Source organism: Perna viridis, chromosome 6 (genome assembly GCF_037379345.1).
Source record: "Perna viridis isolate PV_CMFRI_1.1 ecotype Kerala chromosome 6, ASM3737934v1, whole genome shotgun sequence".
Lineage (NCBI taxonomy): Eukaryota > Metazoa > Mollusca > Bivalvia > Mytilida > Mytilidae > Perna > Perna viridis.
In genome coordinates this window covers 4564657-4584018 of record NC_142450.1, presented here as the reverse complement: position 1 = coordinate 4584018, position 19362 = coordinate 4564657, and the positions used below count along the sequence as shown (strand labels likewise).

Here is a 19362-nt window from a genome sequence, read left to right as displayed (position 1 = left end):
CAATTTATTCTTTATCTATGCAAAATTATAATCAATTCAATATTAGGAGGACTTCAACACAATGTCAAGGGAGAAATATACCTTGCTTTGAAATTATACTTCGCCTTTACTGTCGATTTTATAGCTCCAAAACTATACTGTCGTGCATTTCGAATGAAAAGAATAAATGCACTATATTCAAGCGTTGGAGAAGGTTTCCGTTCATCATTCATTAAACAATGTAACTGTTATCAGTTCTTATTTGTATATGTGCGCGTCCTAGGTATTCAATTGGGCATAATTCTAAATGAAAGGCGACTCTTACACGCACGAAGTGAAATTCAAGAATGGGAAAATAATTTATCCCAATAACAAGGCAAAGGGTTAGCAGGAAATACAAATAATATAGTTTACATATTTGATTCTAGGCCCTACCCAACTCTCCCAAATGAAAACGCCTCATGACCTCTGTACATTCGTACTGTCGTATTCAATTTAATTGGTTATTTCTCATCTGGGCAAGACTTTTTTTTATTATCCATCAACTTACTTGGTACAGTGACGTTACATTGTATTAACGTCGATCGGTCTGTAACCAGCAATTCAAATAATTCTAAACTATTAATAGGAATTTGATGGAGGGAAAAATCTTAATTTTGACGTTAATCGGTTAGAAATTAAATTATAAGGATTGTTTTATTTTTGACCAAGTGGTGCTCACATTACCAACTTTAGGGCAGTTTCCTTTTGTCCCTAAACCACTCCACAGGTCATGGAGCGTAAACTGCTGGTTATTTCGTATAACCTAGTGAAAAATTAAAATCAATCCTCAAGTAAACGAAATTTACAAAACTACTTGTTGACGTGTACATTGTCATTGTAGGTTGTTTATGTTTACTTTGATGCACATTATTGCAAGGTATGTAAATATGTGTTCGTTTTGTATGCCATGCAACTAGAAATTTAATGCACAGTCATGTTAGCGTAAAAAAAAATTAATAATAATATTAAAAAAAAACTGATACTTTTTTTTAAGATATCTTTGTTACTTTTGATACTTCAAAAGAGTAACTAAGGGAACCAAGATTCTAGCGGATATCAAAAGAATTTTATCAAGGAACAAACACCAGACATGGAAAACAGAAAACACAATAAAGAACGTTAAATAACCAAAATAATACATACAAAATAAGAAAAGGAAATGAGCAACTCGGACTCCACTAAAAACTGGGAACATGAATCAGGTGTACATGTAGGGTAAGCGACCTCTTCTTTTCTAGAAACACAGTTCGAGTTGCTCATAAAATCAAGTCCACGATAGAGGAAAAGAAAACTATGACATGTTGAACAAATCAGTGTTCGTGTCAGGAATATTACCAACAAAAGAAATAAAACTTTTAAATCACTTCTGTCCGTATAACATTCCATGTCTGTACGGATTCGACGACGTGAACCGAAAACTTTTGCCAGTGTGTGTTTGCCACATGTGAATTTGCCAATGCAAGCCCCTCTTTGATATCTTGTAGACACTAGAACAGATCATAAGGTTTAAAGACAATACGGTGTCATTGTCAGGATGCAAGACAAAAACGCCCACATTTGGTACCTAATTCAAACTGTTTTGCAAATTTACTAATTTAAGCGCCCAAAATGATGCGTAAAATGTATGTAAACAATATCAGCTCGAACCGTTGTTTGTACTGATTCACTCTGTTAAATATTCTCCTTGACTACGTAAATGCGTATTTACAATTGTTGCGTTAAGTACTCATTTTGTTTTTATGAATACCTTCTAATGAAAAAGTAGAATTGAAAAAAGTGTATTTTTTTTCTCCAGGAATATATAAAGACACATTTAAGGGAGACGGAAAAATGTAGCGTTTCCATTGACATACACACATGTAACGCTACAGGAGGTACCGAAGATTTTACTATCAACCAAACTGAAAACTACCGTGAAGATGACAGACTAATATGCTCACAAAGACTACATGATCGTCAATATGACAATATTAAAGACTTCGATGTAGGTATAAGTATCAATGTATACTGTTGAAATTGTATACCTCTTTTTTCAGGGTTATTTAAAAATAGTAACCGACAAGAAGCGCCAATGGGAACCATAACGAACGCGAGCACATTCAAATCTGATAAATTAATAAAACGAACATACCGATGAATTTTGTTTATATGTAATTTATTAGTCTGTGAATTGCTGTTCAAAGTCAAATAACCGGAAAACGATTCCGAGCGAGAGAACAAAGCCAGATCTATTTTCTGACAGTTTCATGGTTATAAGTTAATTGATTTTATACTGCTATTATGTATTTTATTTAAGTTTACATACATGTGTAGAATTGACGACAAGAAACTGCTTCTCACAAATTGTGAATTGTAAACCATGATTTCATTTAGATCTTAAACATAACTATCACTATTTTTATATGATTTCAGGCAAAGGCCTGGAACATGTTATTTCACTTATCAGCGGACTACATTCAGGATTTTCTAGATGAGAAACTTGGACATAGTGAACGATTCAGACACACTCCACAAGCAATGTGTATGTGTGAATATGCACAATTCAAAAACATGATACCGAATGATATTTCGTGACAGCATTTAGAAAAAAAGGAAACAATGACCTTAAATTTTGTTTTATTTATTAGTTAATTCAATGAAGAATGTGTACAAATCACTTAAAATGTTCATGCACTCTTACATTATTAAATTATATTCTGTACACTATTACAAAAACACAAACTCCTCACTTCAAACTTGGTATTGATGATACATCGTTCATCGAGTCCGTCCAAGTAATTATAAGGGAGTAAAAATTACTTGGTTCTTAACGTGTTATTATTTTTAAATCAGCTCTTTTAAATGGTCTTACATTTGGAACTTTTGATGCAAGACGCGAGTGAAGACAGGACGCAGATTTACATCAATGATTAAAAGTTACAAATAGGTTCCCATTTCTATTCTTAAATATATAGTATTTACTGGCGTAAAACGTCAAAATATAGTATTGACCAAATATCCATCTAGTTATCAATCATTATAACGTTTAAAGCATATATGCTTTCATAATCCCGATTTGTTGTGAATCTTCCGGTGAAAATGACTTTTTCTGACACATTTCAATAATATGTTCCCAAACAAAAGTTACAATTGTATGAAATTATCAAGGGATAAAAAAAAACACAAGAAGACTGTCATTGGCATTGAATGATGTATCAATATACAAACAATGCTCAAATCCGTATATAAAATCCGCACACTCGTTAAATCTAGGCGTTCTTAGGCCCTCGTCATCGGTCATATTTTGGTTAAGCACTCTTTTCAATTCATTATCCGATTAGTCATATTGCTTGCAAGACTTAATCGTTTCCCTTTTATATACATGTAAGACAATTACCACTTATTGACGTAACGTCGGGTATCGAACTCTAATGGCATCAATAACGATTGCATATCAAATGAAATACACCTGGATTGACGCTTTTTATCATAATTATTCACTATTTCAGTTAAGTTAATAAATGGTAAATTTCTCATACAACTGACTTTCCTACATATTATTTCATGTTTGTATGATATTATATTTTCACTTTCTTTGCAAGTATTCTTATTTGAATATGTCTGAATGCTTTTTAAAGTTTTTCGAGTTTCTGAAAAGATGTATACAGCAACTTCTGTTTAAGAATTTGATATATCCCCGAAATTTTTTATGTTATAGTGGTAAAATGAAAATTGGGGATCTAATGTCAAATCAGTGATATGGCAGAAACATCATTTCCGGTATATTGATTTTTTTTTTACTTCCTCGCTATCATGAAGATACACCGGACAAAGGGAAACGAGGACCAGGAGTAGATCAACCTAAAATGCTACATAACTTATTAGGTGCATGGTTTTTTTTTACCATATATGGTTTCGTGCTTCTAATTAACAGATAACGGTAACAACATAATTACTGAACAATAAATCTGATTTACAAATCAAAATTCAATCTAACAAAATAGATATTTCAACACCGAATTAGCTTATACATCAAAGTTCCTGACTTAGTACAAGTATTTCAAACGAAATGGTGGGTTAAAATAGGTTTGACATCGCGCCCCCTTTTTCATTGTGTGAGAATCAGATTATTGTATTTTGACTAAGCTTATCAAATACATTTGAATGAATCAGAACGAATATAATGAACTATGGGGCCTTTTTTTATTTTATTTTTTTTAAACATTACCATATTATAATCATTGTATAGGTTACATAATCATGATATCCCTACATTGAAATTAGCCATGCCATGACCTCAACACGAAAATGTTCTGCTTCAAAATATTTTGCAATTCAATTTCCCTCGTAGAATCGGTTTGTCTATCTTCCATAGCCTTTAATAAAAAAATATCTTCCTTGATGAAGAGTTCATCTTATATCTAGTGTTTTGTTATCATAGCGTAAAAACATAAAGGCAAAAGTTACAACAAATATTAATAAAAATAAACGATTTTATTTACCAACTGTACTTTTGATAATTGTGATAATCTACACTGGTCAAATACTATTTATGATTGCAACTGGTTTTAAATACAGAGTCCAGACGCCAATTAAAACTATGATGATATTACAGAACAATTTATTTCAATTGCAATAAATTAACACGTTTCTCAGACGGGAATTGGTTTTCGTTTACATATGACATATTGCGCACGACTTACCGACTGAAATAAAAATGGAAATTCTTACACAAATATGTTTTTTGGGGAAATACATAAAATTTGAGGTATGCATGGTCATTTTTTATGGTTAATTTAGCCTAAACAACCTGCTGGTAAACAGCCTGATTAAGTACATAGCTCGCAATTAGAAAAAAAAGTCATATATAAAATAATATATTTGTCTATTACCCGAAAAGTGCTACACAATAAGAAAAATACTTTTTAATGACTTTAAAACATTTTGCAATACAATTTGTTTCCTACCTTTAAATTGAAGAAATTAAGGCTATAAATTTGTCGGCTTATTTTCGTTACCAGGCGATGCGTTTTCCATCTAAGGTGGATAAATTCATGTAGGACGAATCGACCAATTGGTAAATAGCAAACTAACCCGTTACATTTCCCTGTGTTAATTGATCTCTGTTCATTGAAATAAGAGACTTCATCGTTATTTGGGTAAGTGGTATGGCAGAAAGTCTTGTGTCAACACCCCCAAAACGTTCAATACATATATAACGTTCTCTTGAATTTGAAGACATTTATACTTTATAATTATACTGTATTTATTTATAATTTTAGCTAACACGCCTACAAACTACAAACCAACGTATTTTTATGAACATATTCATATGATTTGAGTTTTTTTTTTAATGAAATTAATGATATGATAATTCATTTGTTTTAAATAACAATGCGTGTTACATATCGATACCACTATAACTATGACGTATAAAAGAATGTCACGCCTTCACGACCAAACAAGGAACTGAATCATGAACTATGTTTACAGTTTCAAACACCTTGCCACTTCATTTACTATAACTAAATTTGCACTGACAGTTACACACGTGTATGTTTATAACAATATGGAACTTTTGATACAATAGTAGTTGGATCATATGTTTAAGCTTTCTATATAGATACACGCTGAAATCTTATGCTTTACATTATACATTTACATTTCATTAAGCGAGTGAGAAGACAACAATGAAAGGATTTACTCGGAGAGATCAATAGAAAATGTACCTAAAATATCAATTTAAACACATATAAACAACTCATAGTGACCTGTTGTTGACTTGGTTAGTAGGTTATCACGTTTACAAATATCCTTAATATGTAGTAAAACTCTAAATCTGTGTAACATAATAGTGTGAAAACCAGTCTATTCCCGTATTTGTCCTCTCAGTAGCACAATGATATTTCGTATAATATATTCATAGGCTTCTTGTTTCAGAGTTATCAATACTTAGATAATATGGGATTCCCATTGTTTGGAGCAAAATAATAGACATCTTAATTTTCTCTTACATGTACATCTGTTTGGTATAAATTACTTGACAGATGGTTGTGTTCCTTGTTTTTATGAGTATCCTTTATCTGTATACTTAAGGCATGATATATTCACAGTTGAATTATGCAATTGCTATTTGGTTGCAATTTGCAAATTGTATGTTGAAAATACATGTAGGTATGTTTCTGGATTTTGATTAATAATATACTAAATTCATGACAAAATATCAGAGGATGGCAACATGTCTTTGTTCATCGGTAAAATGAAAGTAATCAATAAACATTTCTCTTTTAGATTCTGTAGATTTACGATGACAAAACGAAATCTTTGAATTTTCATAGCACTCTCATATGTGTTGATTTGTAATTAAGTGTTTGTTACCACATTTGCTTCTATCAAATGATATAACCGCTGCAAGTGAAACGACTTCTGATGGCAGCGTCATCATTTGTTTTAAGGAATGATATGAGAATGATAAAAAATGAATAATTTCCGATGTAACGAGAAGGACATACCATTGTCTATTGCACGCATTGCCCAACTATGTTCCGTTAAGATTATAAATAATGTTTTTGTGTAACTTTGGTTTTCTAGAAAAACAGAGGATGCTTACCCTACCGATGCATCTACTCCATGCACCCAGTTTAAAGTTGAGTTACCATTATTTTTTGTAATGTTTATCTACATTGTAAAGGCCGATTACCCCTGAATTTTTCAATCCTTGCCAATACATGCATATTTTTTGGCTGACTTATAACAATTACTTTTAAACAAAAAAGTGTTTGATATCAGTATCGAAGAAACCTTGTACACAGATTAACCAATCTTAAATGTCATAGCTTTGGGTAAAAATAAATTTCTGTTTTACTGATAAACAGGATAAGTAGTTTTCACTAAAAAATGAACAAAAAATGATAATAATAAGAAAATTAAATTTAAAAAAAGCACTATATATTTCCTTGATTCAACTGCTATTTTTATATTTTTTAAGTCTATTTTCTATATTGTCTTTCGTTATTATTTGTTAATATTAACATTTTTATTGTTCTTTTACAGTGCATTTAAACGCACACTATGAGTGTTCGTCTATCATGCGTGAAAACGCACACTGAGAACGTTCGTTTATCGTGCGTTAAACGATAGGAGCGATCATTCAAATGGCCGATGAAAACGTTCGTTTATCGTGCATGTGGTGAGCATTTAGCGTCCGTTTAGGTATCGTGAGTGCGAGAAACCTAAACGTCTTAAGGACAGTATCTATTTTGACCGAAGCGAATACACTTTTCCATTACACGAAAGGTTATTATTTACAATTTTAAACAAATTTATCACATATTGAAATCACCAAAATTAGAGCGCATAGCGGATGATATAAAACACCTTAAACAAAAACAAACAAAAAACAAACAAACAAACAAACAAACAAAAAAAACAAAAATGCAATTCAACTTATACTTAGTATGCCATATTTGATTCTATAGTTTCACTGTTATATAGTCAAGCCTAATTTTCTTTTTTTATCTTGTAGGTTTTAAACTATGTAATGGCAGAACAAAATGTAGTATGCAACAATGAGGGTATAAATGATTTCAAACCACTACCACCTGATAAGAAATTTCATGTCTTCCTGTCTTATAGAGATATAGATGAAGACAACAAATGGGTCTGTGAATTAATCAAGATACTCGAACGTGACCACAAATTAAAATGTTGCAATCATGTTTATGATTTTCAGCCAGGCATGACAATCGTAGAAAATATAAAGAATGCAGTGCTAAATTCAGTTAAAACTTTGATAATAATGTCGAAACATTACAAGGATAGCTACTGGTGTAAGTTTGAAGTGGAATTTTCTCACAAATTCAGCATGGATATAAAACAGAATCTTATAATTCCAGTTTTGAAGGAAACTTGCGAAATTCCTGATCACCTACATGCTTTTACATATATTGATGGAAGAGGGGCAATGGAAGAATGGATACCAAGACTAGTTGCTGCAATCGAAGAACAAGGTAAGTCTTAAAATCCCTTATATCTGTAATGGTAAATCAAACCCATTTAAGGAGCATTTTTTTCTTTCATCATGCAAAATCATCCAGAATAATGTATTTTCAATGGGAAAAATGTGTTTGAAATGATGCTAAAAACTGCCTTTAAGTTATTAAAAAATATTTTTGGCATAAACTTTTAAACATGTATGTTAATATTGCAAACATTAATTTGAAAACCCGTCTTTCAAGGGGAGATAATTAACGGAGAAATGTTCTATAGGTTACAATAGCACAATTTTGTCTCCTCGGTATTCAGCCAGATCTTTACCCCAACATGCAGCCAAGAGGAAAATACAGAAACGTTCACGATAGGTGGATAATAAATAAAATATTTTCATGAAAAAATTGTACGAACAGTAAGGAACCAAAAGTATCGAATTTGAAAGCTAGCAGCTCATATGTTTATTTTATTTAGCACATAAGGCTTAGGGTGGCTACTGAAACAATTGATTTTTGAAAAAATATCCTCCTTTGTGAACCTTAATTTACGGGCAGAAACGCCGCATGACATGGTGGTTTTTATTTCAAAATTTAAAAACTATATGGTGTATTTAAGCAACATTACGTTAGATTAGAAAAATTTCACCCGGATCTGTTTTTAGATTTTAGTGGAAGTGAGGACCCCCCATACGGAAATTGCATTGTGAATAATTGCGCTCTTGTATCCTGTATGTATGTGGTGGAAATTTAAGTTCGGCCACCCTCCGTTTTCTTTTTGAAATATGAAATAATGTCAGATAATGGCCTATGCTTAAGCTCAATTATTGCAAATAAAGTTTGGCGACCTATTTTTTTTTAATTTGAGAATAATTCGGAAAATCTGTCTACTAAAAGTATTCAGTAGGATCTACCTTAAAGGAACTCAAGAAGTTGATATATTTAATGCTGTCTTTAAAACATTTCCATATTCATTGTATTCACTCCATTTCATATTGTACGTTTTGTACGCCTGAGAAAAATTATTAAGTCGTGATATACCGACATGATGTTCTCCTTTAACTAAATCTTCTTATTTTCGCTGATCATGCCAGCATCGCGCTTTTCATACATGTTTATGAGAATATATTTACCATTTGAGAATGACATATGAATAAGATTTCACTTTACAGTAATTTTATTTGTTAAATTCTATAACATCCTTAAACCATGTAAGCAATCGCATGCATCATAATCACAGAAAACCTTACTGTTGCCATATCGTTTCAAACCTAATATTGTTTTTAGGTGTTTGGAGTAGCAGTTCAAGTTTTCTTGTTCCTGGAAGCAGTGTTGGTATGTTGGTTTATATTTGACAAAATCTTCCATATTGTAAAACTTGAGTTTTGATCAGGTAGAGTATTTGAATTGCTAAAGAACGTTAAAGTTACACGTTTACTTTAATTTCTGGGGTAAATAATGCAAAATAATAACATATTATTTTCTAGTGTTGCTAAGCGGGTTTAACTAGTCATTTTTACATGGAATGTCTAACACTTTTCAGCATAAACCCTATGTCACAACGTTCATTTCCAATTCATCGGGAAATCTTGGTCTCATGTTATCTCACGGTATTACTATAATCACAATAAACATTTTCTAGCAGCATTCGTAACGTATCTACTAATACCAAAATTAACTTAATCTGCTGAATTTATATTAATGCTTGGTATGAGAAAATTAACGTTTTCGACACCTTGCACTCATGAAAGCATTTACTTGGCAAAAGTGTCTTAAAGCCCGGTAGTTTTTAGTATCTGGAATTGACTACCAAAAGTACATCACTACACTTGAATAAAAACTACTCGATTTTCTATAATTTGTAATATTATCAAAAACAATGCTGAAGCTACTCTTATGTTGGTTTATTGTGATCATCTCGGTGTAACATGGACATAATTGGATTAATATCGGGGTAAAATTCGTTACAAAAGTTCATATCCGTAGATTTTAACGTAAGTAACCTATAATATCATGTGTTGGTGTTTACCGAACTATTATACATTAAAATGTGAAGGGGTTTTTAATTGAAAGAAAAAAGTATCTTAATACTTTCATAATCGAATTTCTCCAACCGCTGTAGTATTTAAGTAATATCATCTTAATTTTAAAGAGGAGAGAAACGCTTTTAGTAAACGAAAGCTGTAATATTACACATTAAGTTTTTGTAAATCCAATTTTCATTGATTGCTCTATATAGGTCACCAGAATCTTGACATTCTACACGAAGAGAAGAGTAAATTAAGTTGCTGCTGCAGAAAGATACCTTTCAAAACGCGGACTGCTATCCCGTACGCATTAAACAATCAAGATATAATGGTAAGTAAATATTGTTCTTTTTTCTGTATATTGTTTACTGTAACTTTGTAGTTTTACAATCAATTTCTTTATTTATATATATGTATGCTTTCAAATCCAACAATATAAAGACGTTTTTATAATATTCAGTACGAAGCTGGTGATATTTCGAATTTAATCCTAGCCGGTTCTATTTATTATTCCTGTAAAATGTAAGATATGAGAAAGCTGATAATCTATTAACTAGCATGTCATTTGCTCAATTGTAACTTTTAAAATCATGCTTTCAGATTTTTAGAATGTTTAAGACCAAGTCACATTGAGTTTCGACCACACGAGTGACCTAAACAATACCATTTGTACGACTATCACTTTTTAACATTAGTCACAGAAAGTAAAACAGTTTGAAAGGGGATTCAATGGAACAAAAATTCTAACAGGGATAAACTTAATATAGATCAAAGATAACGACTAGAAACGTTCAGTAGTCACACAAAAACATGAAATAACCAACATAACACACACAAAAATACAAAAGTAAATGAGAAACCCGGACTCCACTAAAACAGAGGAGAATAAGCAGGTGCATCAATGGGGTTATCACTATTTGCACTCCTAGAAACACCTGCCGAGTTGCAGGGGTAGACGAAAGAGGAAACTAGTACACGGTAAACAAATTGGTTTTAAATGTACAAATGGACGCACCATAATGGTTCACGAATTTAATTGAATTTGTTGCCTTCATGCTTATACATTTATATTCAGTGCGCTTAATCTTAATCGTCAAGAAACATGTGAAAGCAGCTACCGTATAAAAGAATTTATCAATGTACTGTTTAGCTTTCAGATGAAACATTCTTCAAAAGCTTAAAGAATATTTCCAAAGCAGTATACTTTAGATATCGCCATTGTATTTTCCCATGGATTCCGATAGTGTGTGTGGCATTGCTATTGTTTGGTACAAATTCAATAGTAATTATATTCTATTTCCTTTCGTGTACATCAAACCATGTAAGTGAAACAACAACTGAGAGGAATACATGTCGGATTACACTTGGAGTTCCAGTATGTACGTTTGCCTGTATGATAATATGGCTTACTTCCTGTATCGTTTGCTGCAAACAGGTATGCCTTTTCTTTTCAAACCCTAATATAGGTAGAGGAAGTAAATATGACGCGGTGACGGCGATATTGGAGATTTGGATAGGTGGTAAAAATGACTCACAAACGCACAAACACACACACACACACACACACATGTATGTATGTATTCGCTATACTGCTCCATCGCATCAAATTGATACAGGGAAGATATGTACACGTATAGAAATGTCTGAAAAATTCCCAACGATGTTATAACTGTCAAATTTGCGATGCAAATTTTTGGTTGTGGTCTAGGGCGCGAGACTTTGTGCAGGCGGTGTTGCCATAGATGTCACAGCGGTACGAGTTCGAGTCCCGCGGAGGGAACGACAACAATTTGCTTCGCAAATTTGACAGTTCTAACATCGTTGGGAATTTTTCGGACCTTTTTTAACGTTTACAATCCTTCCCTGTATCAATTTGATCGGATGGAGCAGTGTAGCAAATAGAGTCGTCACATTCTGAGACGTTGTATAATATTGATTTTTTGTGACATGCATCATTAATTTGATCCTCTATCCTACATAATAACACCTAGGTGAACTGTCCCGTACTACCATACATCGTATACAAAGTTACAGCCCTAGATTAATCCTAAGAGGAGGAATCACCCGGCCAGCGAAAGCTATATTTTATAGCCTAGCTGGCCGAGTGGTCTAGGGCGCTGGACTTTGTGCAGAGGGAACGACCAAAAATTTGCATCGCAAATTTGACAGTTCTAACATCGTTGGGAATTTTTCTGACCTTTCTATACGTTTACATATCTTCCCTGTATCAACATGATCCAATGGGGCAGTGTAGCGAATATAGCCGTCACGTATATATACACACTCCATGAGACGTCCACATTTCCCATTTTAGCGTTCGTGCTTCGTTTATCGTGCGTTTACACATCTTTTTGCGTCCGTTTAAACGCACGATAAACACGCAATAGGATCGTTTATTTTTGAATTATTTTCTTATATAAATAACTTTTTGCAGCATATTTTAGGTGAAATGAACTTTACTCTTAGAATGAAAGTATAAATCAAGTAAACAAATATAGCTCAACTTACCACAGTTTTTAATTTTCTAAATCATATATTTTTTTATGTAGCGGTAAAGTCAATCGTACTTACAATCTTAGATACAATGACATATTCGATATGATTGTTATAGCATACTATAAACAGATCGTTTTAAGGTGTGGTTATATAGTCTATAACAGACTTTCCCTTCGGAGATACAATGGTGTTTTTGTCATTTTAAGGGTCGTCTCTTCAATTTAGCATGCAACAGTTAGCGTCCTTAAATAATTCCGTCAGGTATTCACCTAACTTGCTTTGCGTTGTATCTAGATTTTTTTCTCTTTGGTATATTAACTACTTGATCATCAATATCCTGCATTACACCAATTCTACTACTGAAGTCTCCACAAATTATTACTTTAGACAAGTCACAGATGAGTGAGTAAAGGATAAAATAAATCTTGTATCATATTTCCTCTTTCCAGTTTTAAATAAACTCAAATATTTAACATAAAGTCTTGGTCGTATTTACAACGTAAGCGCAGCCATAGTATATCTTCGAATTCGCTATTCAAAATATCACAACTAATTTATTCAACGGGTCATAGTTTTTCTTTCCTCTTTTGTCTACCCTGGACTTGACTTTTTATGAGCCACTCGGCGGGTATTTCTAGAAATGCAGAGGACGCTTATCCTACCGGTGCACCTGACCCATGTTCACAGTTTTTAGTGGAGTCCGAGGTGCTCATTTGCTTTTGTTACTTTGTATGTATGATTTTAGTTACTTTATGTTCTTTGTTGTGTATGTCTGTTTTCCGTGTCTGGCCTGGTCCCTGGATTACATTCTTTTGAATAGCGCTATAACCTTGGTTTCCTTGATTACTCTTCCAAATCTAGATCCTCTCATTTAACGCAATATAGGTTTTATTTATTCCAAACCATCCTTTGGTAACCAATTAAGTTAATGTTTTGATCTCCAGTTAAATGCAATTCACAAATTCCAAGTTCATAGATAGAATAAATTGATCTCGTCATTGTCATTGTCTGCTTTTGTATGTGCAATCGGATTATACCAATCTTTACAGTTCCAGCTTTCAACTTCCAAAGGCTTTGGAAGTTGGCCGACTTTCTATTTATTAATGGCACGACCTCTTTTAAGCTGTAGGTTTAGTAACAACCTTACTATCTGCCGTATATTAACTTTTTGAATTATTTCGTGGCGTGGTGTAATGATGTAGATGGCCGTTTTAGTGCACTATTCCGCACCATTTCTGTTTTCTCTTCACTTGTAAAACCGCAATCTACATGTACATGTGCGATTTTTTTTTTCGATGTCTGACCTGAGTATCACAATCTTGTCTGATATATTGTTTCTCAGGCTTTGTTCAAGATAGCGTTAATGCATTTTGATTGTCGATTTTTTAGTAGCAGATCGTAAGTTTCGTTCTTAGATCTTTCCATCCACTCTTTCGGGTGAGTTTCTTCCGGATCCATACTGTTGATGCGATCACTTTTGGTTTTGTTTCCGTGTCTTTCTGCTTTCTTCCTGAAGTCTTCTTTTTTCTAATTTAGCGAGAAAGTCAGTTTATATAATAACTTTATTGCGTATACTTTGATCTAATTTAACAAAAGTATGGATCATGTTTTCTTTTTTATAAGAGATAAATCTAGTAAATTTTCGAACGCCGTTAACAAATTACGCACTGCTAAGAGTTCAATATTTAGGACGTTGTGAGTGATCCAGTTTTAAACATAATTCTCGATTACTTTCGTCTTTAAAATAATGTCAAAGGATTGACCTGTCATGTATGAATATATATTTCTTAAATGTCACTATCGAGAATATTACTGTCCTAAGTTAAAACATATAATTCATAAAAAAATATAGCGGAGATAATTACATTACCTCTTCTCCCGTGGTTTCGAATACTATCTATATGAAAAATGCCATCTCCCATAGAATCCCCATTGCATTTTTTTATAAAATACTTGCATTATCGAATCAAATTTTATATTTTAAAATTCTTCTCCATTAAAACTGCTAATTTTATTTGATTTATTACATTTTTCTTACAGTTATAGAATGTTTATCACATTGTACAGCTCTTCAACGGTGTAAACTTCTCACTTACACCATGAACAATCCCCCATTCCCCATTTCCCATTTCCCGCAGAAAATCTCCCCATATAATCCTTATTGCACATATCGTATCAAATATGTACATTATCAAATTTAATTTTATATATTTTGTAATTCTTTAGCATTCAAACACTTATAATTAATACGATATTACATTGCTCATATCGATAAATAATTTAAAAACCAATTTCCCCACCCTTCTCATTCAAAATCCCAATTCCCCTTCCTCTTATTCCTCAACCCCCTTCCGGCCATGTACTACGTTTTGTACCTGTCTTATAGAATGATCCCATAAGTTTCTCCATACACTCATTGGAATGTAGTTGAACTATTAAAGCACAGTTTGGCACAAAGCTCTTTTTCGAAAGCACTTTCCATTAAATATATAACTACTTGTATTTCACTTATTACATTTATATTTATAATTCATTCATTAAGATCTATTATTCAATTATCATTATCAATAATTCAACTTCCTTTACCCATAATTCAATTGTAAATATTTATAATTCAGTATTAATAATTCAGTATTACCATTTATGATTAAATTGAAAATCAGTGATGATTGAACCACAGCCCAGTTCCTCCTGTACATAGTTACAATTATAATATACACACACAAAGAGAATTTAATACACAACTTACCCAAACCTAGACTTCATCAAAATCAAAAATTCATAACTGTATCAAGGTTGTCCGTTATGCTTACTCATTTCCCAACTGATTTAGCTTAATATTAATTGATAGAGAAAACGAGAAAGTTCAATGAATTTCTATACAAGATACAACATTTTCATTGATACAATATTATGTATGAGTTTTGATGTTAAGACGAAGTAATTTACACGACGAAATATTCATTTGTAAAATTTGAAAGAACAAATAAAAAGAAGTGTTAGTTTTTTTTACAGAGGAAGAAACTGTTTGCGAAACATTTCAAAAATGCAAACCGTAAATTGATGGAGAGCAAATTATTGGCTGGCTACAGAATTTATTACACTTCCGCAACAATAGGGGTAAATATCATTATCCTAATTTTATGCGCTTTCTAACCATGAACACACGTTGTTTACTTTCTCCCGATGCACGTTTTCATCTTGTGATAAGATTCTTTTTTTCTGCTTTCGTCGAACAATTGTCTTTTACCATAATTACATAAACCTTTTGTCAATTGGTAATACACTTTAATCGATCAATACATCAATTTTGCTATACAGTTCTAACGTTGTGGCCTCATAATAGTGACAATGCAGTGTAACTTTTTCAAGTAACGCTGATTAGTTTTCTGCGAGAGTTTTACCGGCATTTTACATTTCCCAGTTTTCTACAGATTTCATTTGAGAAACAGATTGTTGTCCAATGGTATTTGGGGATTACTAGAGTTATCTACTCTCGATGGTAAAATGTTTATATTAAATTTACTCGTTGAAGCTCGTAGGTTGAAATCTTAAGTTTAACTGTCTGAGGGAGAACCTATATTAATACGTTAAATGTGCATATTTAGTCATTAACAATTAAAACAGTGCGGCAAAATTCTTGCTAGAAACAGGAAGTGCTCTACTTCGAGTGCGTCTGATTTCCTTTCAATTTGAATTTTGATCATGCGGTGTATTTTTTTTTAACTTTTTGATCGTCTGCGATGTATAATTTGTGTTTCCTGTGTTTTCTTTTTGTGTGACTGGCTTAGAAATTTAAGTCTAAGCTACACCAGGACAATTTATTCCATTGATTATTATTTATAGTTCTGTAATCATTGATTTAATAGTCGTTAGTATGAAATTGATGATATGTTTTGACGTCATTATATAAAATAGCACTCTGAAGTCCAACTATCAATTATGCAATTACAAGTAAAGATGATGCATTCTCCACGTTTTTATACATGTACCGTTTTGTTGCGACAAGCTGATCTTATAAAGAAACAAAGTATAGGAAAACAGATAGTTTGGAAGTAATTAAATAATTTTATATTGTAGGTTGTCTATGTGTACTTCGATGCCAATTACTGTAAAGTATGTATATTTATGTTCTTTTGTGCATTTCACGAATAATGCAAAATACTTTTATAAATTTAATACCAATATGTTATCTGGCAAAGTGCAAATGAAGCAAAATGTATGAAAATATTACTATCGTAATGCCCTATTTAAGAGGCTGTCCATGTAAATAATTCAGTCAGATACTATATCGTGGACACAGGGTAAATGTCATATTGATGTCAAATGATAAAAAAGATTTTTAAAGCGACAATAAATAACTCAGAGAACTATTTTGAATTTCTCTAACAAGGCCACTAAATTTTGCACAAAAAAATGAATTATCTTCCTTTTTCAATGAACTTCTATGCTTTCTATGTATTTTTCATTTTAATTATTTTAACTGTAGCAGTTAATTTAAAACCAACATTCAACTTTGAGGAAGGATGCATTTGTAGTATAAAATGGATTAACATGTTTTTTAAACAAAAGTTATCATGTGCAACCAACTGCCTGGTTACTGCATAGACACCCTCTTGAATATCCACATACTAAAATTAAGAATGATATAACACTTTTGATAATTAATCACGATGTAGCTTTGAATAAAACTGAAAGAGAATAATATAAGCTATGACGAGGTTTTATTACACGTAAACAACTATAATAAACAAGCGGGTAGCTTTTTTTTCAAATTAAATACTTATTAAATACTAATAAAACGTATTTAAAAATATCATAATTTGGGGAGGGGGGTAACTGAATGTGGAGAGACAGCAAAAACTGTTAACCCAGATTATAGAGACAAAGATATCTTCATTTTTATATGTAATTTATTTATTTGGGTTCCATGTTACCTGGTAAATGTGGCTATTTTTTTACTTTTTTATAATTCTCATTAAAATGTTGAATGGCAGATTAGCTAATTGATTGATTGAAAGTATACATTGACTTCTAGTCTAGACATAGTCAAGCAGTAATCAAGGGAACCATGATTCTAGCGAAATCAAAAGAATGTAATTCAGGGAAAAAGACCTGACATGGAAAGTGTTTACATATTCATATTATTGCTGTTGATATGAATGGAAGTATAACACAGTTTCTTGTGACGCCATATTCATAAGGTGCATTCGGATGTTTCAAGTCGTTCTCCAAGTACATGTATGTGCTTTTGTAAGGCAAACAAACTTTTTTTTAACACTAATGTCAATGTCAGTGTAATAATTGATTTTCAGGAATATATAAAGAAAATTCTTAAGGAAAGGGAAAACGCCAGTGTTTCTATCAACTTGCATACCACCACAGAAAGTACTGGAAGTCGTTCTGTGAACAAAGAAGACAGTATGGAAAATGAAAAACTTATACGTTCTGAAGAACTTATTGATCAAGAGTATGAACATACTGACTGTTTTGATGTAGGTATTTACCAACAGTGGTCCAAGTTTGTGTAAAGAAACTCCCTCTTCAATTTATAGAACTTCGTTTGAAAATTTACAATATTGACCACTTGGGAAACTTTAGTCAAAGAAAAACGCTTTACGACAATCTATTGAGGCTTTGAAACACTGCCTAGAATAATGCATGCCAAAGACTTTTATGTTATTCGATCTGAATTTTTCGGACATTTTTAACAAAATTAACTTGTAGAGATAGAGCAGAATTTGAGCGACGAGTGTTGATTTTAACCACAAAATGCTTCCGCGAAAGGTCCTTTTTTGGTAAATCATACCTCGTGTAATTAAGACATTTTATCTTCCCTTCTTTATTTACAGTTGCAAGCTTGGGAGTTATTGGCGCAATTATCTGTGGATTACACACAAGAATTCTTAGATGAACGTCTCGGTACTGGCGAGAGATTTAGACACACTCCTCGAGCCATTTGCATGTGTCAATATGCACAGTTGAAGAACCTTATACCAGAAATATTGTAATTGATCTTAATGTAAAATGCACTTGATAGAAATCTGAGGCTCAGGCCATATTTACCATATGCATATTGATAAAAGATATCCGCCAAAGTAATTTATGTTTAATATGTAACACATATTTACTTAAACAATTGAGTTGAAGCATGTGAAGAACAAAATGAGTTGTTATCGTGGAAGTTTGTAGCCTCTCCAAAATATATGTGACTGACTATTTTTTATAGAATTCTAGATTTATCATCATTTATGATCTTTATTTAAATTAATTACTTCTTTGCATATTATATGTATTTTTAAGCATTTCAAAGTTTTCACAGTCAAAGTATTGGAATTTTGAGTGCTATATACGTCGTTATCTGAAGACAAAGTCGTGCCAAGAACGGTCACTCGTTAAATCTAGGCGTTCTTTGGCGGCACTCGTGATAATATTTGGCTATGCATTCTTTCCAATTAATTATCCTATTATTATTGATAAATGTCATTGCAACGATTGATTCATTTATCATTTGTTATGTATTGGATACAAGAGTTATGAATATCTTATTAAAACATTACATAACGCCTTTCATCAAATCCAGGTTTTCAAAACCTTTGCGGAATTCTCTTTCATTTTCATTGTGTGGTCTCTCTCACGGTTTGTATACCGTAATACACTCCTTTTTAATATATGATACAATACAGTGTATAATGCTTGACAAAATTTGTTTGCTACACCGTTTTACTCTCGATCACTATCACTATCAGAGGCCCCCGTGCTGATATAAACATATCGGTATGATTCAGAGCGTGATGCAGATTTAGCTGTGTATTATTCTCTGGGTAAGAACTGTAGTGCACTACAAATTTCAA

The 19362-nt window shown here is 32.3% G+C and overlaps 2 protein-coding genes across 2 annotated transcripts in view; both read left to right on the top strand.

Annotated features, from left to right (window-relative positions):
- Positions 1–5785, top strand: part of LOC148613293 (uncharacterized) — a 28213-nt gene extending 22428 nt beyond the window's left edge. Inside the window, exons 7-10 of the mRNA XM_088586613.1 lie at positions 863–898; positions 1817–2005; positions 2434–5159; positions 5674–5785. Coding sequence (XP_088442739.1) covers positions 863–898; positions 1817–2005; positions 2434–2595 — 387 coding nt within the window. The 3' untranslated portion in view covers positions 2596–5159; positions 5674–5785. The remainder of the gene's footprint in view (positions 1–862; positions 899–1816; positions 2006–2433; positions 5160–5673) is intronic.
- A 1406-nt stretch (positions 5786–7191) lies between these two features.
- Positions 7192–19076, top strand: LOC148613292 (uncharacterized). The gene is made up of 9 exons (XM_088586612.1): positions 7192–7296; positions 7526–8009; positions 9273–9320; positions 10225–10343; positions 11163–11447; positions 15524–15628; positions 16589–16624; positions 17824–18003; positions 18361–19076. Exons 2-9 carry the CDS (start codon positions 7541–7543, stop codon positions 18517–18519), a joined length of 1401 nt encoding a protein of 466 aa, XP_088442738.1. The 5' UTR covers positions 7192–7296; positions 7526–7540; the 3' UTR covers positions 18520–19076.
- The last annotated feature ends 286 nt before the right edge of the window (positions 19077–19362 follow it).

Bases quoted from the DNA above. Each gene is read 5' to 3' on its own strand.
- LOC148613292 (XM_088586612.1), top strand. From the start codon at position 7,541: ATGGCAGAACAAAATGTAGTATGCAACAATGAGGGTATAAATGATTTC. The intron at 8,010-9,272 runs GTAAGTCTTAAA...TATTGTTTTTAG, and splicing joins TGCTGCAATCGAAGAACAAG to GTGTTTGGAGTAGCAGTTCA. The intron at 11,448-15,523 runs GTATGCCTTTTC...TTTTTTTTACAG, and splicing joins GTATCGTTTGCTGCAAACAG to AGGAAGAAACTGTTTGCGAA.